The sequence below is a fragment of the Crotalus tigris genome, unplaced genomic scaffold (assembly GCF_016545835.1).
Source record: "Crotalus tigris isolate CLP2741 ecotype Arizona unplaced genomic scaffold, ASM1654583v1 scf7180000017568.12009008, whole genome shotgun sequence".
NCBI lineage: Eukaryota > Metazoa > Chordata > Lepidosauria > Squamata > Viperidae > Crotalus > Crotalus tigris.
The window spans coordinates 10,240,659-10,258,024 of record NW_024096478.1 but is presented as its reverse complement, the minus strand read 5'-3'; the positions used below and the strand labels follow the sequence as shown (position 1 = coordinate 10,258,024).

The window sequence follows — 17,366 nt, the reverse complement described above, 5'->3', positions numbered from 1 at the left end:
TGTGCGCGCGCGCGTGTGTGTGTGTGCTTCCTTCAATCATGTATGTTTCTCAGAGATTGTCTATAGGTCACCCAACTGGCTTTGTGCCTAAGAGAGGACTAGAACTCATGATCTCTTGGTTTTTAGGTTGATAACCAGAGAGAGACAAAGACAGACAGACAGAAACAAAGAAACAGAAAGAGAAAAAAAAGGGGGGTGAGAAATAGAAAACGAGAACACTACAAAAAAGGAAGATTATATTTTCAACTTCATTTCACTGGAATTTTCTCTGGGGCACAAATTGGTTCCCCAAGCTGTCATAAAAATGATGGTTGAAGAAATAATTGATCGGGGGCAAAAATCTATTCATTTATTTAACCTATTGGGGGGGTAAGAAGAATTGAAAGAATGATATGATGCATCTGTTAGAGAAATTATTCTGATTGGTTAAGTTACTTATCACAATCATTCTGTGAACTGAAATACTTCCCATGACAGATTTTTTTTTAAAAAAAATTGCCTATGACATGTTTCCATAATTCATAATGGGTCTCTAGTCCAGTAGGGCTGTGGACTCCTATTACATCAATATTAAGTAGGGAACACAATACCTTTTTTATTGATATCCACAAGAAAAGTACACAAGTTTGTATGTGTTTGGACAGAAGGCAGTGAGATGCTAGGAGAATTGAAAAAGGGGCAGGAGTATGTTTCTGCAATGCTTTGCTCCTGCATTTTTAGTTTCTAATTGAGTCTAGCAAGACAAGGTATCATCACAACACTTTTATACAAAATAGAAATTTGAATAATGTACCAGAGCCATGGGTGAAGTTGGCCATGAACATATTGCCATTGTGAGTGTGACTTCTGGAATAAACTCAAACATTCACTAGCACTCCCAGTGAATTTTTTCCCAGTATTTTATTAACATTACTGACAAATATTACATATTAGGGGCAAAGACTGTAAATAATCAATTATTTAGGCATTAAAAGCCTGATTTACAGAGTTTCCCCAAGCTTTTCAAAGAGGACAAGAATAATCATTCAAATGACATTTTGATATAATTGATCATTTCTCACAGAGAACTCAGATCATCATTTATGTTTTCTGTGGGGTAAAAGATAAGGGAGTTTTATCAGTCTTCCATCTTAACTGAATTTATGAAGTGGTTGTCTATATCTTTAAGAGCTATTTGAGGAACTTGAGAATTCTTTAGGAAATGATCAAGGCAACTCTTCAGTCCTGTTGCAAACTTTTAACTGCAGTCTCAGAGAAAGTATCACAGTGCTTGCATACTGTATGTATGTACAAGATGACAAGAAGAGATCCTCAATGCAGATAAGTCAGATAGGATGTGATGCCTTACAACTTCAAGATCAGATGCAGAGGTGCTCTTCAGTCACTTCACCAACACAGCCCTATCTACATCTATGTTTTCAAGCCAAACCCTGGCTTGTGTTAAACAGATTTTGTTATTAATTGGGCATCTAGGACATAGTTTGTTGGTGACTCACATATCTATGCCAGATATGGCGTATGGGCTTATCCCACTTCTTCTGGAATAGCTATTGAGAAAGCTATTGAATTTTATTGGAATACAAGTGATCTTCCTAAATGACACATTGCACTCAGATCTCTTCTAGTCTTCTTTTTGATCCACTCCCTATCCTAACTAACTGATGAAGTATATTTCTAGGCAGCCAGATTCATAAAATGTATATATGGCTTTTTATTTATTTAATGTATACACTGCCTTAATCCAATTGGATGGTAGGTGGTTTATATAGGCGTAATAAAATGTAGTATCATTACTAGAAAAACATTAGAGTAACACAAAACCTAATTCCTATATCAGTAGGTCTTGTCCAAAATCATTCTGGATGTCTCTTTGGAAAAAACAGTTCTTTAACATCTTTCCAGATGGTCAAAGGAATAGTGACCATCTTTGCCTTGGAAGATATCCTGTTCCATAGAAAGGAAGTCCCTACAAAGAACACCCATCCACTCCCACCCACCCCCATCAGGTCACTCCTACTGCATTTCCTGGTAGGCTGGGACCTTAAGCAAAAGTTCTCCAGCTGTCTGGTTTGGGCAGAAATTACCAGGAAAAGATCTAAGCCATTAAAGGTCTTGAAGGTGCTAAACAACACTTGAATTGCATTTGAAAATATACTGGTAGTCTAACAAAGTAAGATTAGAATTGAATGTTAAACATGCAAGTTGCTGCATTTTGGAACAGTAGAGTAATCTTCAAGATCAGCCTCATGTGGAATGAATGACAGTCATAGAATTGAGAAAACATAAGAACATGAGCTCTTATTGAGCAAAAGTTTATCCTGTTCTGGAATAAAAAAATTGAGAGTGCTTTCCCAGGAACAGCCTTCTCTTGCTCCTCTGGCAGGACACCCAGACTCCAAGCCTAACCCTTTCTGGGGAAGCACAATCTCATCACAAATTACATAGGATATAATATTAGAATGAGTAGGTTTCTGAATTAGCAACTATTTAACTTGCTAGAGTTAGAAATGCAAGTAGGTATCATCAGTATATTGATGGTATCTTACTATGGAACAGCAGATGCCATTTCTGGAAGAAGCTGGAATGTGACTCCATATCCTTATCTAGTTATACTTATTTCTTGTTTTCCAACAGCATTGTTTGAGGTGTTCCTTCACCTACTTGATTTTCTAAAAATTTTCAGAAAATCAAATTGCTCATTGGGATCAGTGGACAGGGAAAGGCCATTCAGAAGCAATCCTGTTATAGTTGAACAATAACAGAGTTGAAGTTTGGAAGTCTTCTAGCCAAACACCTGCCCAAACAGGAAACCCTTACCATTTCAGACAAGTTATTGTCCAATCTCTTCTTAAAAGCCTCCAGTGTTGGAGCACCCACAACTTCGGGAGGCAAGTCATTCCATAGATTAACTGTTCTAATTGTCAGGACATTTTTCCTTAGTTCTAGGTTGAATTCCAGAGGCCAATGAGACATTTAACATAAGTTCTCCAGATTCCTATGTCAATTTTCAAATATGGGAAGCTACTAGATCTGTCAGATATCAGGATAGGCATCTTACTTGGACTATCCTACTTTGGAGGTTAGGGATCCAGTTAACCCTATCATCACTAGAAAGTTATTTGTACATGGCAAAAACAAATCACTTTTAGATGTCTGCCGGGACCAGATCATATGTCCTCTGCTCTGAAATAAAGCAGATCTACCATGTGGCCAACAAAGTGGTTTGTCTCAAGAAAAAAATTCAGATTGTTATGACAGCCATGACAATTATTTTGCACTAACAATACAGGTAAATCTATAATCATCTTTGCAAGAGAGAGATGCTGCCATGTAGGGTTGGACAGTACAATAACACCCCCCAAGCTTCCCCCCTAGCTTGTTCTTCGGACATAATTTCACAAATATGGCCTCATATCTGGCCATCTGTGGAACAGAGTTCTTCACAATGGCCAGGCGCTTCTGATACATAACTGCCACAGTACTTCCCCTATCTTGGCATCAGCACTGAAGAAAGTGACAAAAACCCGTTTGATAAATTTCAGTGAGAGAAAATCCCCCTCTTCCAGCCAGATCTCTGAGACTACATTCATGGGAAACAAATCTTGAATTCAGAAGTATCAGGCCCGAGTATGACTTGCTTATCAGTCTAGTTGTCTAGTTCTTGATATGGGGACAACTTTGCAATATTTCTTCCTCTGGACCATCTCACCTGCCATATTTCCTCCTTCCTATCATTATTATCATTCTGCCTCCATGTCCATCCCCTTATCTACCTAGCCCACAACTCCTAATCATTCCTATTGCCACATAACAAGTTGCCTACCAAGGGTTTTCCCCTTCACTTGTCCAGTCCCCTATAGATCTCCTTAGCAGGTCAGATGGTGGTAAGGTACCCTCTCCTGTCTTTTCATTCCAGGGATGAACATTTTTCTAACATTCACTCAAGTAAACAGTAGTTCTATTTATTTTTTCTTTTCTCTTTCATTGCTCTGTTTGTTTTCCCACTATCTCTGCTATTACCATATAAAGGAAAACAGCTCCACTGGCCCATTTTAAATAGAGTCAGTTTCATTAGGCCTCCTACACTGGCAAAAACCATGCTATCTGATATAATGGCTATCTCCTCCACCCTGATATATCTTATAGCTTCTGCTCCACTTTCTATTCCTCTTCCATTCATTCTGATTTTAACTGTGGTTTTTTATTTCTTTATTGACTTTTCCTTGATCTCCTTCTCTGTCCACCTAGTGGTTAAGAAGAGACTAGACAATCACTTGTCTGAGATGGTATAGGTTCTCCTGCTTGAGCAGGGGGCTGGACTAGAAGACCTCCATGGTCCCTTCCAGTTCTATTCTATTATATTCTATTCAAAAGCTGTTCCAGCCATTTTACCAGTATACTTTTATCCCCTCTGCTCCTTAGAGGCCTGGCTGAGCAATTTCCTGGCAATAAATCTTACCAACCCTCTAGGTCCTCTTTGTCTTTGGACACAGTGTTATTAACCCCCTGAGCTCTAACTTGCCCAGTCTTCCAGTCTGTCATACTGACCACGTCACTTAGCTGGAAGTGAAGATGAATCTGGAACTTTCTGTTGCTAATTCAATACTTTACTCACAGTAACTCCCAATATGTGTCATGCCTGTTGGACATTGCCTGTTGGTTTCTGCAATATGTAATTATATGTGAAAACTTTATGGGAAATAGTAAACATTACAGTGAATAATAAATAGGCTGGTTTCAAACTGAAACAAGAAAGCCATGCATTTGGTAAGAACAATAATCTATAATTTAATATTTTCCAAGATGTCCATCTGATAACTCTGTGGATAATGGGGTATCAGGTTAATGCATTATTTAACATATTTCCAGAGTTTTATTCTGTATTTTTTCCCATGAACACAAAAGTACAGTATTGAATTTAGATATGTATTTTCAGTGCTAGAAGCAGCCAGCTAATTAAAAATAGAATCTGGGCTGTCATCATCAGTTCCCTCCTTCCTTTATTAAATCAATCATTTCCTGCAACTTTAAAACTCTGTTCAGCTCTTCAGAGTATACGCCAAGTTAAATTTCAGGGTCAAATGAAGTCAAATATCTAAGTTTAATAATGTAGAAAAAAATAAAATACCTTGGGAACTGTACTTCATAGTAGATGGCAACTCATTCACATAACAATGGTTATTAATATAAAATATGTCTATATATATTTCAGTGTCTGTGGGCTTCGAGTATGAGACCTGTCCCAGTCTGATTTTATGGGAAAAAAGGACTGCTCTACTGCAAGGTTTTGAACTTGACCCTTCAAATCTAGGTGGTTGGTCATTGGATAAGCATCATATTCTTAATATAAAAAGTGGTAAGCTTATTGATATTCATTTGTGGGGTTTTTGGTAGGGAATCTCTTGCCCTAAAGATGTTGATGAATAATTCTCGGAAGCTTAGTCAATATGACTGATGTTGCAGGATACAGAGAATTGTAGCTTAGCAAAATCTGGAAGAACAGTTTTCCCATCCCTGTAGGTTCCATTCTCATAGGTGTGCTTGGAATAATAAGAAATGCTTGTGCTAACATCTTATGGATGCTAAACAATAAGAAGACCCTGTAGGGCCAATATTTAAAACATGTTTTAATATTTAAAATATATGAAGAAAATTATGCCTTTAGTGTTATTCTGAAAAGCATTGTTTGTGTTGAGATATTAGCTGCATGCACATAGCTTACTTAATCGTACAATACAATTCCTTTTGTGGATTTTTTACAATGCATGAACTGTTAGTGAACCATGTGGATTGAGCCTGTGAAACCGGCTAAACCTCAAAAATGAAACAAAACTAAGAACTAACTAAGGTTAGCATGTTATGTGAATGTAGTTGCTAGGTATTTGCTGGTCTAATTAACTGTGTTAAGTCAACATAGCTATTGCATTAAGCCAGGGATGGGCACTTGCAGCCCTTGTATCTTTTTCCAGTGACAACTGACCAGAAATCTGTGTCAGCTTTAAGTTTGAGGTGGGAAACAAACAATGACTAGAAATCCATACAAACAAGAATATATGGGAAGGACTCTCTTGACTTTTGTTTTATTCATTCATTCAATATGATTTTGTGTTTAGGAATGTGCTAAGGATATGCATACAATATAAGTATGGAGAATCTCAATTAACAGAATAACGGTCCAAAATGAAAATTTTTGTGTGTCTGTTAATTAACTCACATACAGATGTATACGTTGTAACAGTGAAACCAGTTGAGAAAAGGATATTTGAAAGAAGTTGGTTTTTATGTATCATTGAAATTTCCTCAGCAGAGGGTATATTTATATATCAGACTTAGATTTTAAAGAATGTTTTGATGTATTCTTGTAAATCATCAACACCCTGCAAGGTTCACCCACAGACAGCAAATAAATCTTTAAATAAATGAATGAATAAAATTATTATTTTTCTTTAAATTACATTATTTGACTTTCACAGTTTATTTCACATATCCAATTTTTTGTTCAACTTATAAAACACATTAAACTTTAACAAAAAAATCAGCTGACTGAAATTTGACTGTCACCTTTCCATAAAAAATTCAAACTAACTTGCAATGAAATTTTACTATTTAAATTGCCAGTGTCAAGTATGAAACACATTTTAAAGTAATTCATTATTTAATGTCTGCTTGGCATATTCTCTGACTTCCTCTTGAATTTTTTTCTCTCAACTCATTCACTTAAAAGAACAAAGAAGCTGATCAGTTCCTAGGGCTTAAATATGTTCACCACACCTGGTCTGGGAAAAAGAAGGAGAAAAATTCCCAACAATTATACCCTTGCCAAACATTCAAAGTTGATTTTAGCATCTCAGAGTGATAATGAGTGGGTTTTCAGGGTTGAATTCATTAAAAACCTCATGCTATTCCAAATGGTGCATATCTTAATAGGAAATTAGAATGGGAAAGATCTAAGGAAAATCTATTAAATTGTTTATTTTATTGTGAGCATTACTGATTTCAATAAAGAACATGTCTCTTTTTCACTGTGTTAGTCAAAGAGTTACCATATACAGGAAATGAATTAGATATTACATAGTTTATATTAGTCCCAAGACATAGTGCTCCCAAAGTCTCAGACTTCAATGCTATACTTCCTGCCAGCATTGTCTCTGTCAAATCTGGATGGTATTAAGTTGGTGAAGGATAAGGTGACTTGTTAAAGTTAGCAAAATGAAAACATTGGCTAGCAGAAATTTATAAGCTATGTCCTTACAATCTGAACCATGTAATAAAACTCTGAAGACAGATAAATTCCAATCACAGGATTTGGCAACCAAAACATCCCATGAATAAAAATAAAGTATAGTGTGCTTTTTTGCATGTTGTTAGGTATTCTACACAAAGGTAGTGGAGAGAATCAGTTTTTAACTCAACAACCAGCAGTAATTACCAGCATTATGGGAAATGGTCGTCGTCGAAGTATCTCCTGCCCAAGTTGCAATGGACTTGCAGAAGGAAACAAACTTCTTGCTCCTGTAGCACTTGCGGTGGGAATTGATGGGAGCCTGTTTGTTGGGGATTTCAACTACATTCGACGCATCTTTCCCTCAAGGAACGTCACCAGCATTTTGGAGTTAAGGTAATGCCACTGCTAAAAGCACCACTATAAAAGCTTTCTTAAGTGATTTTCTTTATAGCTTTCTAGACTGTTGTTGCTTGTAGCCCTCAGCACAATCCACTGTTCACAACTGATAGGTGAACATGAGTGATGGATCAAAACTGGCATAAAGTTGCATTTCCCCCCCCCTTCCTTTGAAGATTATAATGGGAATTCAAGCAGTCCATGAATTGTGAAATTCACCATTAAAGAATCAGAATGGGCAGTGACGGTTAAGCATTATTATAAAAGAATCTAGGTGGAAGTTAATTTTTTGTTTTGTTTTTAAAAAGGGAATGAAGAAGAGAAAATGGGCATAACAGCAATAGGAGGAAGGAATTAAATTAGGAGAGGAGAAAAGTAAATTAGAAAGCAAAAGACTGTTAAATCAGTTAAAATGGTCAGGAAAGAGAAAAGAAACAGGTCAGAACTGGAAAGCAGGAAATTGGCAGTGGGAATGATAAATAAGAAGAGGAATGCAAAAGAATATTGTAGGAGAAAAGGAAGGGAAAGGACAAAAGGAGAAGGGTGAATGAAAGTTATGTATGAATGGAACGGTAATAAAACAAAGCAAGAGAATAAAAAATAACAAATGTTAGGATTCTGCTAAAATAGTGAACATATTTAGTCCAGCATTGTATATCCATATTGGCCAATTGAATGGCTTTGGAAATCAATCAGTAGAATATGAAGGCTGTAGCTCATTCTTGTTTCTATTCCCAAGTAAGTCCTGAACCTCTCATTATTCAGCATCAATGGTTAATCCTGGGTTGCAGCATGAGAATAGGAGAAAAAACAATGCTCACATATTATGTCCATAATTTCACATATCTTTATTACACAATCTTTTTTAAGTTCAAAGGCCAAAACATTTAACATTTTTCCTTAAAGTGGAGTTGTTCTAACCCTGAGACATTTTGATTCTCTTTTGTGTCTCTTTTTGATTCAACATTATGGATTTTGAGATGCAGTAAACTGAATTATGCACAGTAGTGCAAGTGTTCTTCAGCTGTGTATTTGCATTTATTTTTATGGCACGGTTGTGCAATTCATAGTACTCCTATACCCCTATACTCCTTAGAGTGGGTAGAGCTAAAATTTTGAATTCATTTTTTCCCTTTTTATATTTTGGTCAGAGCTTTAAAGACAAAATGGTTACCTTAAATCTTCATATCTTAAACTGATCCACAATAAAGAAAGGAGGATCTGAAAATGTTAGTCTTCCATACTCTGGTATCATCATATTTTGATAGCCCTCATTTTCAAAGCAGTTTCACATTGAGGTGACACTTTCATTAAATCAAATTAAATCTTCTGATTATACTTGTGATATTGGGATAGTTCTACTTCAGTGGCATGATATTATAATTGCTTTTGTTGACCCATATTTAGCTTTTTTAGTGAAAGCTGTAATCTCTCTCCTGATTTCTAGATAATTTATGAATGTGGGATAGAATGCAATTTTTCTTTCATGTTGTTATTTCTTATATACTGCTCTACTATTTCTAACTTGCAACTTCAAACTGAAATCATAGTCTCCATGTAGATAAAACTGCTCAGATTATACATATCATTGAATCCATTGTCCTAAAACATACAAAGTGCTGAAAACCAGAGCCACATGTAATATTATTTTTTGCTAATTCTAATATATTAATAATTGTTTGTTTAAAGGCAGAAATCTTTTTCTTGATTATACAAAACAAGAGGCAAACTTTTATCCACTGGTTTCCTTAAGTGATTTCATTAGAACTTTTATACAGTATTGTCTAGCATTGATTAGGTCCATGGCAACTGGACACTGTGGAATTCTGATTGAATTCAGTATAATGTAGTGTCAGGTGTTTGTTGCCTTCTCAAGAGGCCTATAAGTCTTAGTTTTGCATTAATGGAAATGAAACAAAGAATGGATCCCATATAAACAAATATAACTAGAGGTGTTCAGGAACATGAGATAGGTTAGAATAACTCAGAAGTGAAAGTATTTTAACAAAGGTGGAACTGTCAGAACTAAACCTGCTTTAGAGTTCTTGGTGTTCTCTGAACGTGCAGACATTTCATTACCCAAGAAGGCAACATGATTAGTGCAAGTTACCTGCCTGTTTATTTGCAATAACTTGCCCTGCCAGTTTTGGCAGGGATGAGATTTCCTATTTAAATCCACTTTGTTTTGATTTTAGAGTTACACAAAGCATTTTTTCTAATACTCAATCATACTGAATAGTACCAGTTTTACAGCTATGCCAAAACTGGGGAGGAGAAGATTTGATAATATTTAATGGATGGAGTGGAAGAAAGAAAAGAGTACTTGATTTAATAATGAGCAAACCATATTACAGCTATAGATCATTTTTTCTTCTCTTGAGATACTATGTCACTAAATTCTCTGTATCGCATTATAGGCTGATCTAATGTACTGAATGATTTCTTTTACTGAAAAAAAAATACATAATTTTGTGGACAAGTATGGCCATCATATGCAAAAATAGGCATTACTCATTTTAATCATCCTTCCTTTCTGCACAAAATCACATTCTGCCTAAACATTTATCACAGATGTTCTCCATTATATGAACTAATATTGTTGCAAATTTCTATGCATTCTAAATAAATACAAAAACAGGACACTTAAAATAATACTGATAAGATAAGAAATAGCAAAGTGTTCCAAATCCATGCAAAAATATAAGTGAAATTATAACTTAATCTAGTTTATCTGTAAATAAAAGATATTCTTGTAATGTGCATCATTTTCTCAACTCTTCATCTAGACCAAGCATTCGGAATGACATAATCTGAAACTCACCAGGGCACCAAATTGAATTACATTCCTGCTATAGGTTTGAATTGAATTATCTGTGCCAAATTGAGATGGAGCTATTTCCTTTTAATTTTCCATATATGACAGTTTTGAGAAAATAAAAGGATAAGCGAAAGAGAAAGATTTTGACATGTGACATTTACAAATGCAAAATATATTTATAGGAAAAGTTAACAGATAGTAGTCTTATAAATGGCTCTCAGTTCTACTAGTTAAATGGGACATCCATGTTCAGAGAGAAAGTGTTGCAAGCTCACTGTGAGTTTCTGGGAGAAGACTGGAGGAACTTGGTAGTTGATCAATGTGAGAAACTAGAGGTTAAATGAGAATTACCTTCAATTAGGAACCAATGAATGATTCATTCAAATTATGTTTCAGCACAAGACATGACTTAGCTTCCAAAATTTGTGAAATATCACAAAAAGCAGATGATACCCAGTATAGCTACACATACTGGCTTTAAAGCTGAAGGACCCAACACATTGTAGAAGAAAGTTAATTTATTCAGGAAAGTTGTATTAATGCTGGTCTTTCGTATCTGTAAATTTATATTTGTTGATTATTCAACTGGGATTGGTTAAAAGAAAAGAAAGACCATGTTTATGACCTAAAATATGTTAGTGGGGTAATATTTATCCTAGACCCCTTTGTGAATGCCTAGATTGTATCCATAATTTTGTTAATTGTAAACTAATTAGAGCTGTAGAATAATAAATTTATTTCTAGGAATCATAATAGCTTATGTGGGATCCAGCAAATCTCCTTCTAGTCCAAACCTGGCCCTTTTATGACTTTTCAACTCCCAGAATTTCTCAGCCAGGCCCGCTGGCTGAGGAATTCTGGGAGTTGAAGTCCACAAGTCATAAAGGGACCAAGTTTGAAGACCCCTGTTCGAGTCTATGTACTTAGGCACTAGACTAGGAAAAATTATGGAAAGAACATGCTTTGGTTTCAGCATAGCATTTAGGAGATCTCTCAGAATATTTTGGTTGGCGGAATTGTAAAAGGTGGATTGAGTGTTTTTCCTTTTACATGAATCAGCAGTCTGTTAAGCAGGCATACGCAATGAATGTCTGCGTTAGCATGGAAAGATACTTCTCTGCCCCCAGGAACCTGTAATAGACCTAGTCCTGGATTAGGGACAAAAACATTGCAAATAAAATAAAGCTAGAAATTGTAGGCTGCAACACAGAAGGTAGGAGGAAAATTTAAAACAATCTCTAAACTATGCCTAAATTTGGTTAAATTCAGTTGAAATAAATATAGTCAAGATGGGAGAGACAGGTTTGGGACTATAGATATAAAAATTACGTTCATCTTAACAAACTGAATAAGAAATGGGAAGGAATCTTTGCCTACTTTGCAAGAGTGGTTTCTTAAAGTTTCTTACCTGGCAGAAATGGCAAAGATTTCGGCTTTTTTGAAGGATCAATCGCAGGAGAAGTATTTTGCGGTATGGAAAAAATGGATAGATTTTATACACTATAAGTTGGATATTAAAAAGTACTATTTAGTTTTTCAATAACTTATATTTAAAATTTAAAATATCTTATAGATTTTATTTCCTTTTTTTATTTTTATTTTTTATTCTTATTATATTTTTTTTATATTTTTTTGTCTTTTCTTTATTCTTTTTTCTTTTAAGTATTATTTTTTGGGTATTTATGTTTTATATATATATATATATATTATTGTTAATTATCTTATAGTTTGTTTAATTAATGTATTTAATATTTAGATTTATTCATGGTTTATATTTCTTTTTTTTAAGATTATTTCAAGAAATTTTAATTAAGCCTATGTTCAGCTCTGGGAAGGTCGGGGGAGGGAATGGGAGGGTTGGGGAGGTTTGGGGGTGGGTTGCTTTGTTTTTTGTAAAATTTTAAAAAATTCAATTAAAAAAAAAAAGAAATGGCAATCAGCTCCAAGAAAAAATGGAGCAACCTTAGGTTGCAGTAAAGGGAGCCCAGTGTTTAGTAATAATCCTGTATTCAATATTAGTCTAATCACCTTTAGAATACTGCACCCAATTTCATCTACTGCATTGTAAACTAAGAAGAGTATGAGGAAGGGACAGAATGGACTATTGTATTTTTACAATAAAAGTCTTAAGGGTCCGTCCCAGCAGATACAGAGACAGCAACACTTTCTGTATGGCTTCATGCCTGAATAAGTCAAGATTAACATTGGGAACAGGTTTCTTTTTGCCATCTTGTAGAATAAGACAATATGTAATGTTTGCTACATGGTCTCTTCTTCAGCTAACTGTTCTCTCTTTCTTCCCTCCCTCCCCCCTTGTTTCTTTTCTGTTTTCTTTCTGTAAAGAAATAAAGAATTTAAACATAGGTAAGCCAAGTTTGCAATCCTATTATCATTTGCTATAGCTTGCTTGCTCCATTTTGTTTGCTTTTTGTGTTGTGCTTTTTTGTATAATGTTCTGTTTTTAATGTATCAGATGTAGCAATATTAGTGTTCTAATTTTATGTTAGAAATATGGTAAGCAGTAGTAGTTATACAAATGCAGTAAAAAAGCAACCAAAGAATTAGTGGAATGAAAATATAACGAACTCCATGTAAACTTCAATATGACCATTTTCTCTGTAGTGTCTAATTCGTTTAAATGGTTGAGGAAAACTGTAGGAGTGGTTCTTGTAAATGCTGAAAAGGATTTAGAAAACCACTAATGGACTAGAAATGGGTCAAAAACTCATTTCCAATCCATTAAAGGATTTTTTTCCCCCAGATTTGTTCTCCCATTCCATCTCACCCTTTAACTCAATATTATTAGGTTACTTTGAACAGTTTATATCCAATCACCAAATTCATTAGTTATTTTGAAGTGATTTTAAATTCCTTTGGAAAGGGTTTCATTCCTTTTGCTGTTCACTTTTTACATGCACAGTTTTGCTCACCTGCCCTACATCTTTGGACATTGTCCTAGAAGCATGTGAAAAACCATAAAACACAATCAGGCATTTACTTGCTGGTAACTTTTGCAATTCCTAGATAAATTTTTGCAAAATGTTTTAATATTTGAATAATTAAGGCATAACATAAAAACATAAAATCCCATAGATCCAGTTTGACCAAGCTAGATATATTGATACCGCAAATAAAGTTTCATTCTGGATATATTATAAGTCTCTTGTTGTAACTGCTAAACTCAAATGTATTGTCCTTACTCTAACACAAATTAGCATTTGTGAAAGTGAGCTGCTGAAATAAAAATGGAAGATTCTAAGTTAAATGTTACTTGTGCCAGTATACAAGACAGTTGTTGCCCCAATTAAATTCACCTGTGTTACTAATAAATTCACTTAGTGTCACACAATACTAGGAATCTTACATTATCATAGTCAATTTAGGGTACTCGCGTTGTCAAAAAAAGTCAAGGCAGTGCAATTAAAGCTCTGCCTGTTTTAATGTGTATCTCTCACACACACAATGCAGAATGCACATTGAAAATAGACAGAGCTTTGATTGCATTATTGTAGGTGTCGTCTTGAACATTTCTTTTAATGACAAAATCAGCAAAAATGGCTTTTTTTTTTGCATTTTTCCAACTTTATTCACAAGGGTATCATCCAATCTGAGTATCATCAAATCCCAGTTTGCAACCATGCCTAATGTAATTGTCCAGAACATCTTTTATTGTGGAGCTGGCTTTATTTATCTCACTCTGCTCCCTCAAGAAATCTACTTAACAAGAAATAACTTAATTTTCTGTCTTTGTTCTGCTGTCTTTTAAAAACTCTCTTGCTTTTAAAGGAGTTTGCCCTGTGTCACCTAGGGCTGGCATCTGCAGAGATCTTATTTAAAATACTCATTCCATCTGCCTGTTAGCTGAGGGATGTTTGTGCAGGAGTATCTCCATTTAGTCCAGTTGTCTATTTGAATAGCTGAAGCTGACATTTCTAAATTTGCAGGTGGTTCACTTGTTCAACACCTTGAACACCTGTCAAAATAGATTTATTAGAAAAAGCCTCTAATATCTCAAGACACTCAATGACCCTATGAAATAAGGCAGAAAGATTTCAGCAAAACAATAGCTTAGCTTTGTGCCAGATCTGAGGGACTTTATTACCATATAGAGAATTAACACTGCAGTATTTTAGGATTGATTTGTTATGAAGGCAAAAAAGAAAAGATTTGCCACAATGTACACTGTTGTGTGGTTGGCCGAAATGTATGAGTTTATAGGATAGCTGCAGATTACAGAATGCTAATCTTACAAGAGAACAGGAAAGAGGCAGTCATGCTTTCAGAAACCTTAGAAACTAATTAGTCCGTACAATGCCTTCTAGAGGATGAAAATATTATGAAAGCCTTCTCTGCAGTAATGCTGTGCCTATAAAAAAGAATATTTGCAGATCAGAGTTCAAATGAGGGGTCCTTGGTGCTCTCTCAGCTTGGCTGTTTTTTTGCAGAGGTTTATGATGTTACCAAACTAGGTAACGTCATCAGCTAACGCTGCTGCTGCTGCTGCAAGAAAACAACTAAGCTCAGAAAGCACCAAGAACCCCATAATGCTTTACCTCCTTGAATCTTGGGGATTGCAATACCAGTGCTGAAGTTGATCCCAATATTATGAGATATAAGGGACACATAGAAAGAAAACCAAGGCATTTGATATCAAATTGTCTATTTTCCTTACATTTTAATTACTGAATAGATATCTTGTGCTTTGTGAACCATTGTAAGATCACTATATCATCCACTGAACAACCCAAAAAGTAGCTAGGACTGTTCTATACATTCCTTATTCAACACAGAGGCATTCTTACTCTTTTAATGAGCCCCCTGCTCTTTATACACATTGAATGACACTAAGGCGGAGATACAATCTAAACCAAGGTTCTCCAGATCATAAGTTCAAATTACCTACCTTGAAATAATTATAAAGTGGGAAGTATTAATGAACATATACCATGCTCATTTCTGTTGTAATGAAGAAGAAAAACTATTTATAATGCTGGACTAAAGCTTTTATCTTGAAGGCTGTAGGCAAAACCCACCCAAATGAACTGACTGAAGAACAAGTAGGAGTGTAAGCTGCAAACCTAGACATGTGCATCTGGCTGTGGCAGCTACACATTTACCTGTAGGCCTTACCTGCAAGGCAGGCAACATTCAAAAATCTACAAGATCATACATTATCATGACAGGAATGTGCAGAGATTGTCCATGTGCTAACATACCTTCTCAAGTACAGGTAGTCCTCAACTTATAACAGCAATTGGAACTAGGATTTCCATTGCTAAGCAATGCAATCATAAAACATAACCACATCCCTTAACAAGGGCCATCCCTACATTGCTGATTGCCATTGTTAACTAATCCCTTGGTGATTAGGTGAAGCAGCATCCTACAGGCTTCCCATAACCAAAGTCCATGAGGAAGCCAACAGGAAGTCACAAGTCTCAGGCCAACAAGCAGGTCAATAGCTGCTACTGGGTGAAGGCAAAGGATGCAGGATAGAGTGTTAGTGGGTGCAAAGACGTGCACCAGAGGCATTGTGAGGGTCAGGGAAAGGCAGGAAGGGATGCAAAAGGTTCATGACAGGCATGACATGGGTTGATAAAGGGGTACTAAAGAGTGTGCAAAAAATGTGGTACAGGTTGGTGTTGTGAGGAGATGTGCAGGAGGCATGGCATAGTTCAGGAAGTGTGCAGAAGGGGTGCATGGGGGGGTGTGAGTGGTTGGCACAGCATGAAATCAAAGGGGCTAAGGAATATTATGCAGGTAGGGGAAATTTACCCCAATGACTTGTTATCTTCCCTTCAGGACAACAAAAGTTGCAAAAGGTGATCATGTGATCATGGGGCATTGCAACTGGTCATAAGTGCAAACCAATTGCCAAACACCCAAATTGTGGTCACATGACAGTTGGGGGGGGAGTTCTAGGATGGCCAGAACTCCAAGGATCAATCATTTGTTTGTTGTTATTGTAACTTCAAATGGTTGCTGAACAAATGAGCATAGGTCAAGGACTACCTGTACTATATCTCTCTGGAGACACCATCAAAGGCTGTCAGCCAAATATGAATATGCAGCTGATTTTAGCAATTTTCCTAAGCCATAAGTTTGAGCTGCTTTGTTTCAAACAAGCAGTAATGAAGATAAAACACAGTAGAAATTATTTCACTATGCATTTTTATATTGTGAGAAAATTGTTTTCTGGCAATCAGTAATAATAGCAAAGCCATTCCCACACACTTTGAATGCATGTTGCTCCTTTTCTCAAAGGGAAATGTGAAGCACTTCAAAGCTTAGGCTTTGAACAGGAAACGTTCGAAGAGAGAACCTGTTTAGAACATCTTGATTTTTTTTAATAACAAAGCCAATTTTGCCCTACTTCAGCTTTAACCTTGAAAGTAACTAATCTTATGACATTTGTTACTATTTTGGAATACTAAATGTAGATGTTATACTTCTAATAATCCCAGGCTGTCCAACACACTATAAAAACTCTTTCTAAAAAAGCTCTTTTTATTAAGAGGGAAGAATGTGTGTAATTAAAAATTATGAGCTTACTTACCTTTTATAGAGCATCAGAGCAGGTTGGAATATTCTCTATTATTTGGCAATGCAGGAAGATGGGATAAAGATTTTACAAGCCAGCACAGATGCTGTATTTTTTTTTTTAAAAAAAACCTAAATACGCCTCCTGTCAAAAGCAATTTAAAATTCGAGTCTCATATATTTTGCATTTGTGGTTACATTATTTCTCAAAGCATTGTTCCAAAACAAAATGTTTATGCTTTGTATAATAAATGGATTCTCATGGATGGAAAAAAGGAAATCCATAAATGGAAATTCATGAGAATCATATATGTTTCCATTGCCCTTGTTAGTGAGATGTAAATCAGTCTATTCTAGTTTTGGAGATGTGGGGGAAATAGAATGATG

The 17,366-nt window shown here is 35.6% G+C and overlaps 1 protein-coding gene across 6 annotated transcripts in view; it reads left to right on the top strand.

Annotated features, from left to right (window-relative positions):
• The window catches only part of TENM2 (teneurin transmembrane protein 2), an 869,909-nt gene that overhangs the window by 807,074 nt on the left and 45,469 nt on the right, over positions 1 to 17,366 (top strand). For 5 of the 6 annotated variants that reach the window (XM_039353403.1, XM_039353419.1, XM_039353429.1 and 2 more), the window contains 3 exons: positions 5,213 to 5,356; positions 7,369 to 7,618; positions 12,783 to 12,803. In XM_039353403.1, coding sequence (XP_039209337.1) covers positions 5,213 to 5,356; positions 7,369 to 7,618; positions 12,783 to 12,803 — 415 coding nt within the window. The remainder of the gene's footprint in view (positions 1 to 5,212; positions 5,357 to 7,368; positions 7,619 to 12,782; positions 12,804 to 17,366) is intronic. The other variant, XM_039353411.1, reaches the window with a different exon arrangement.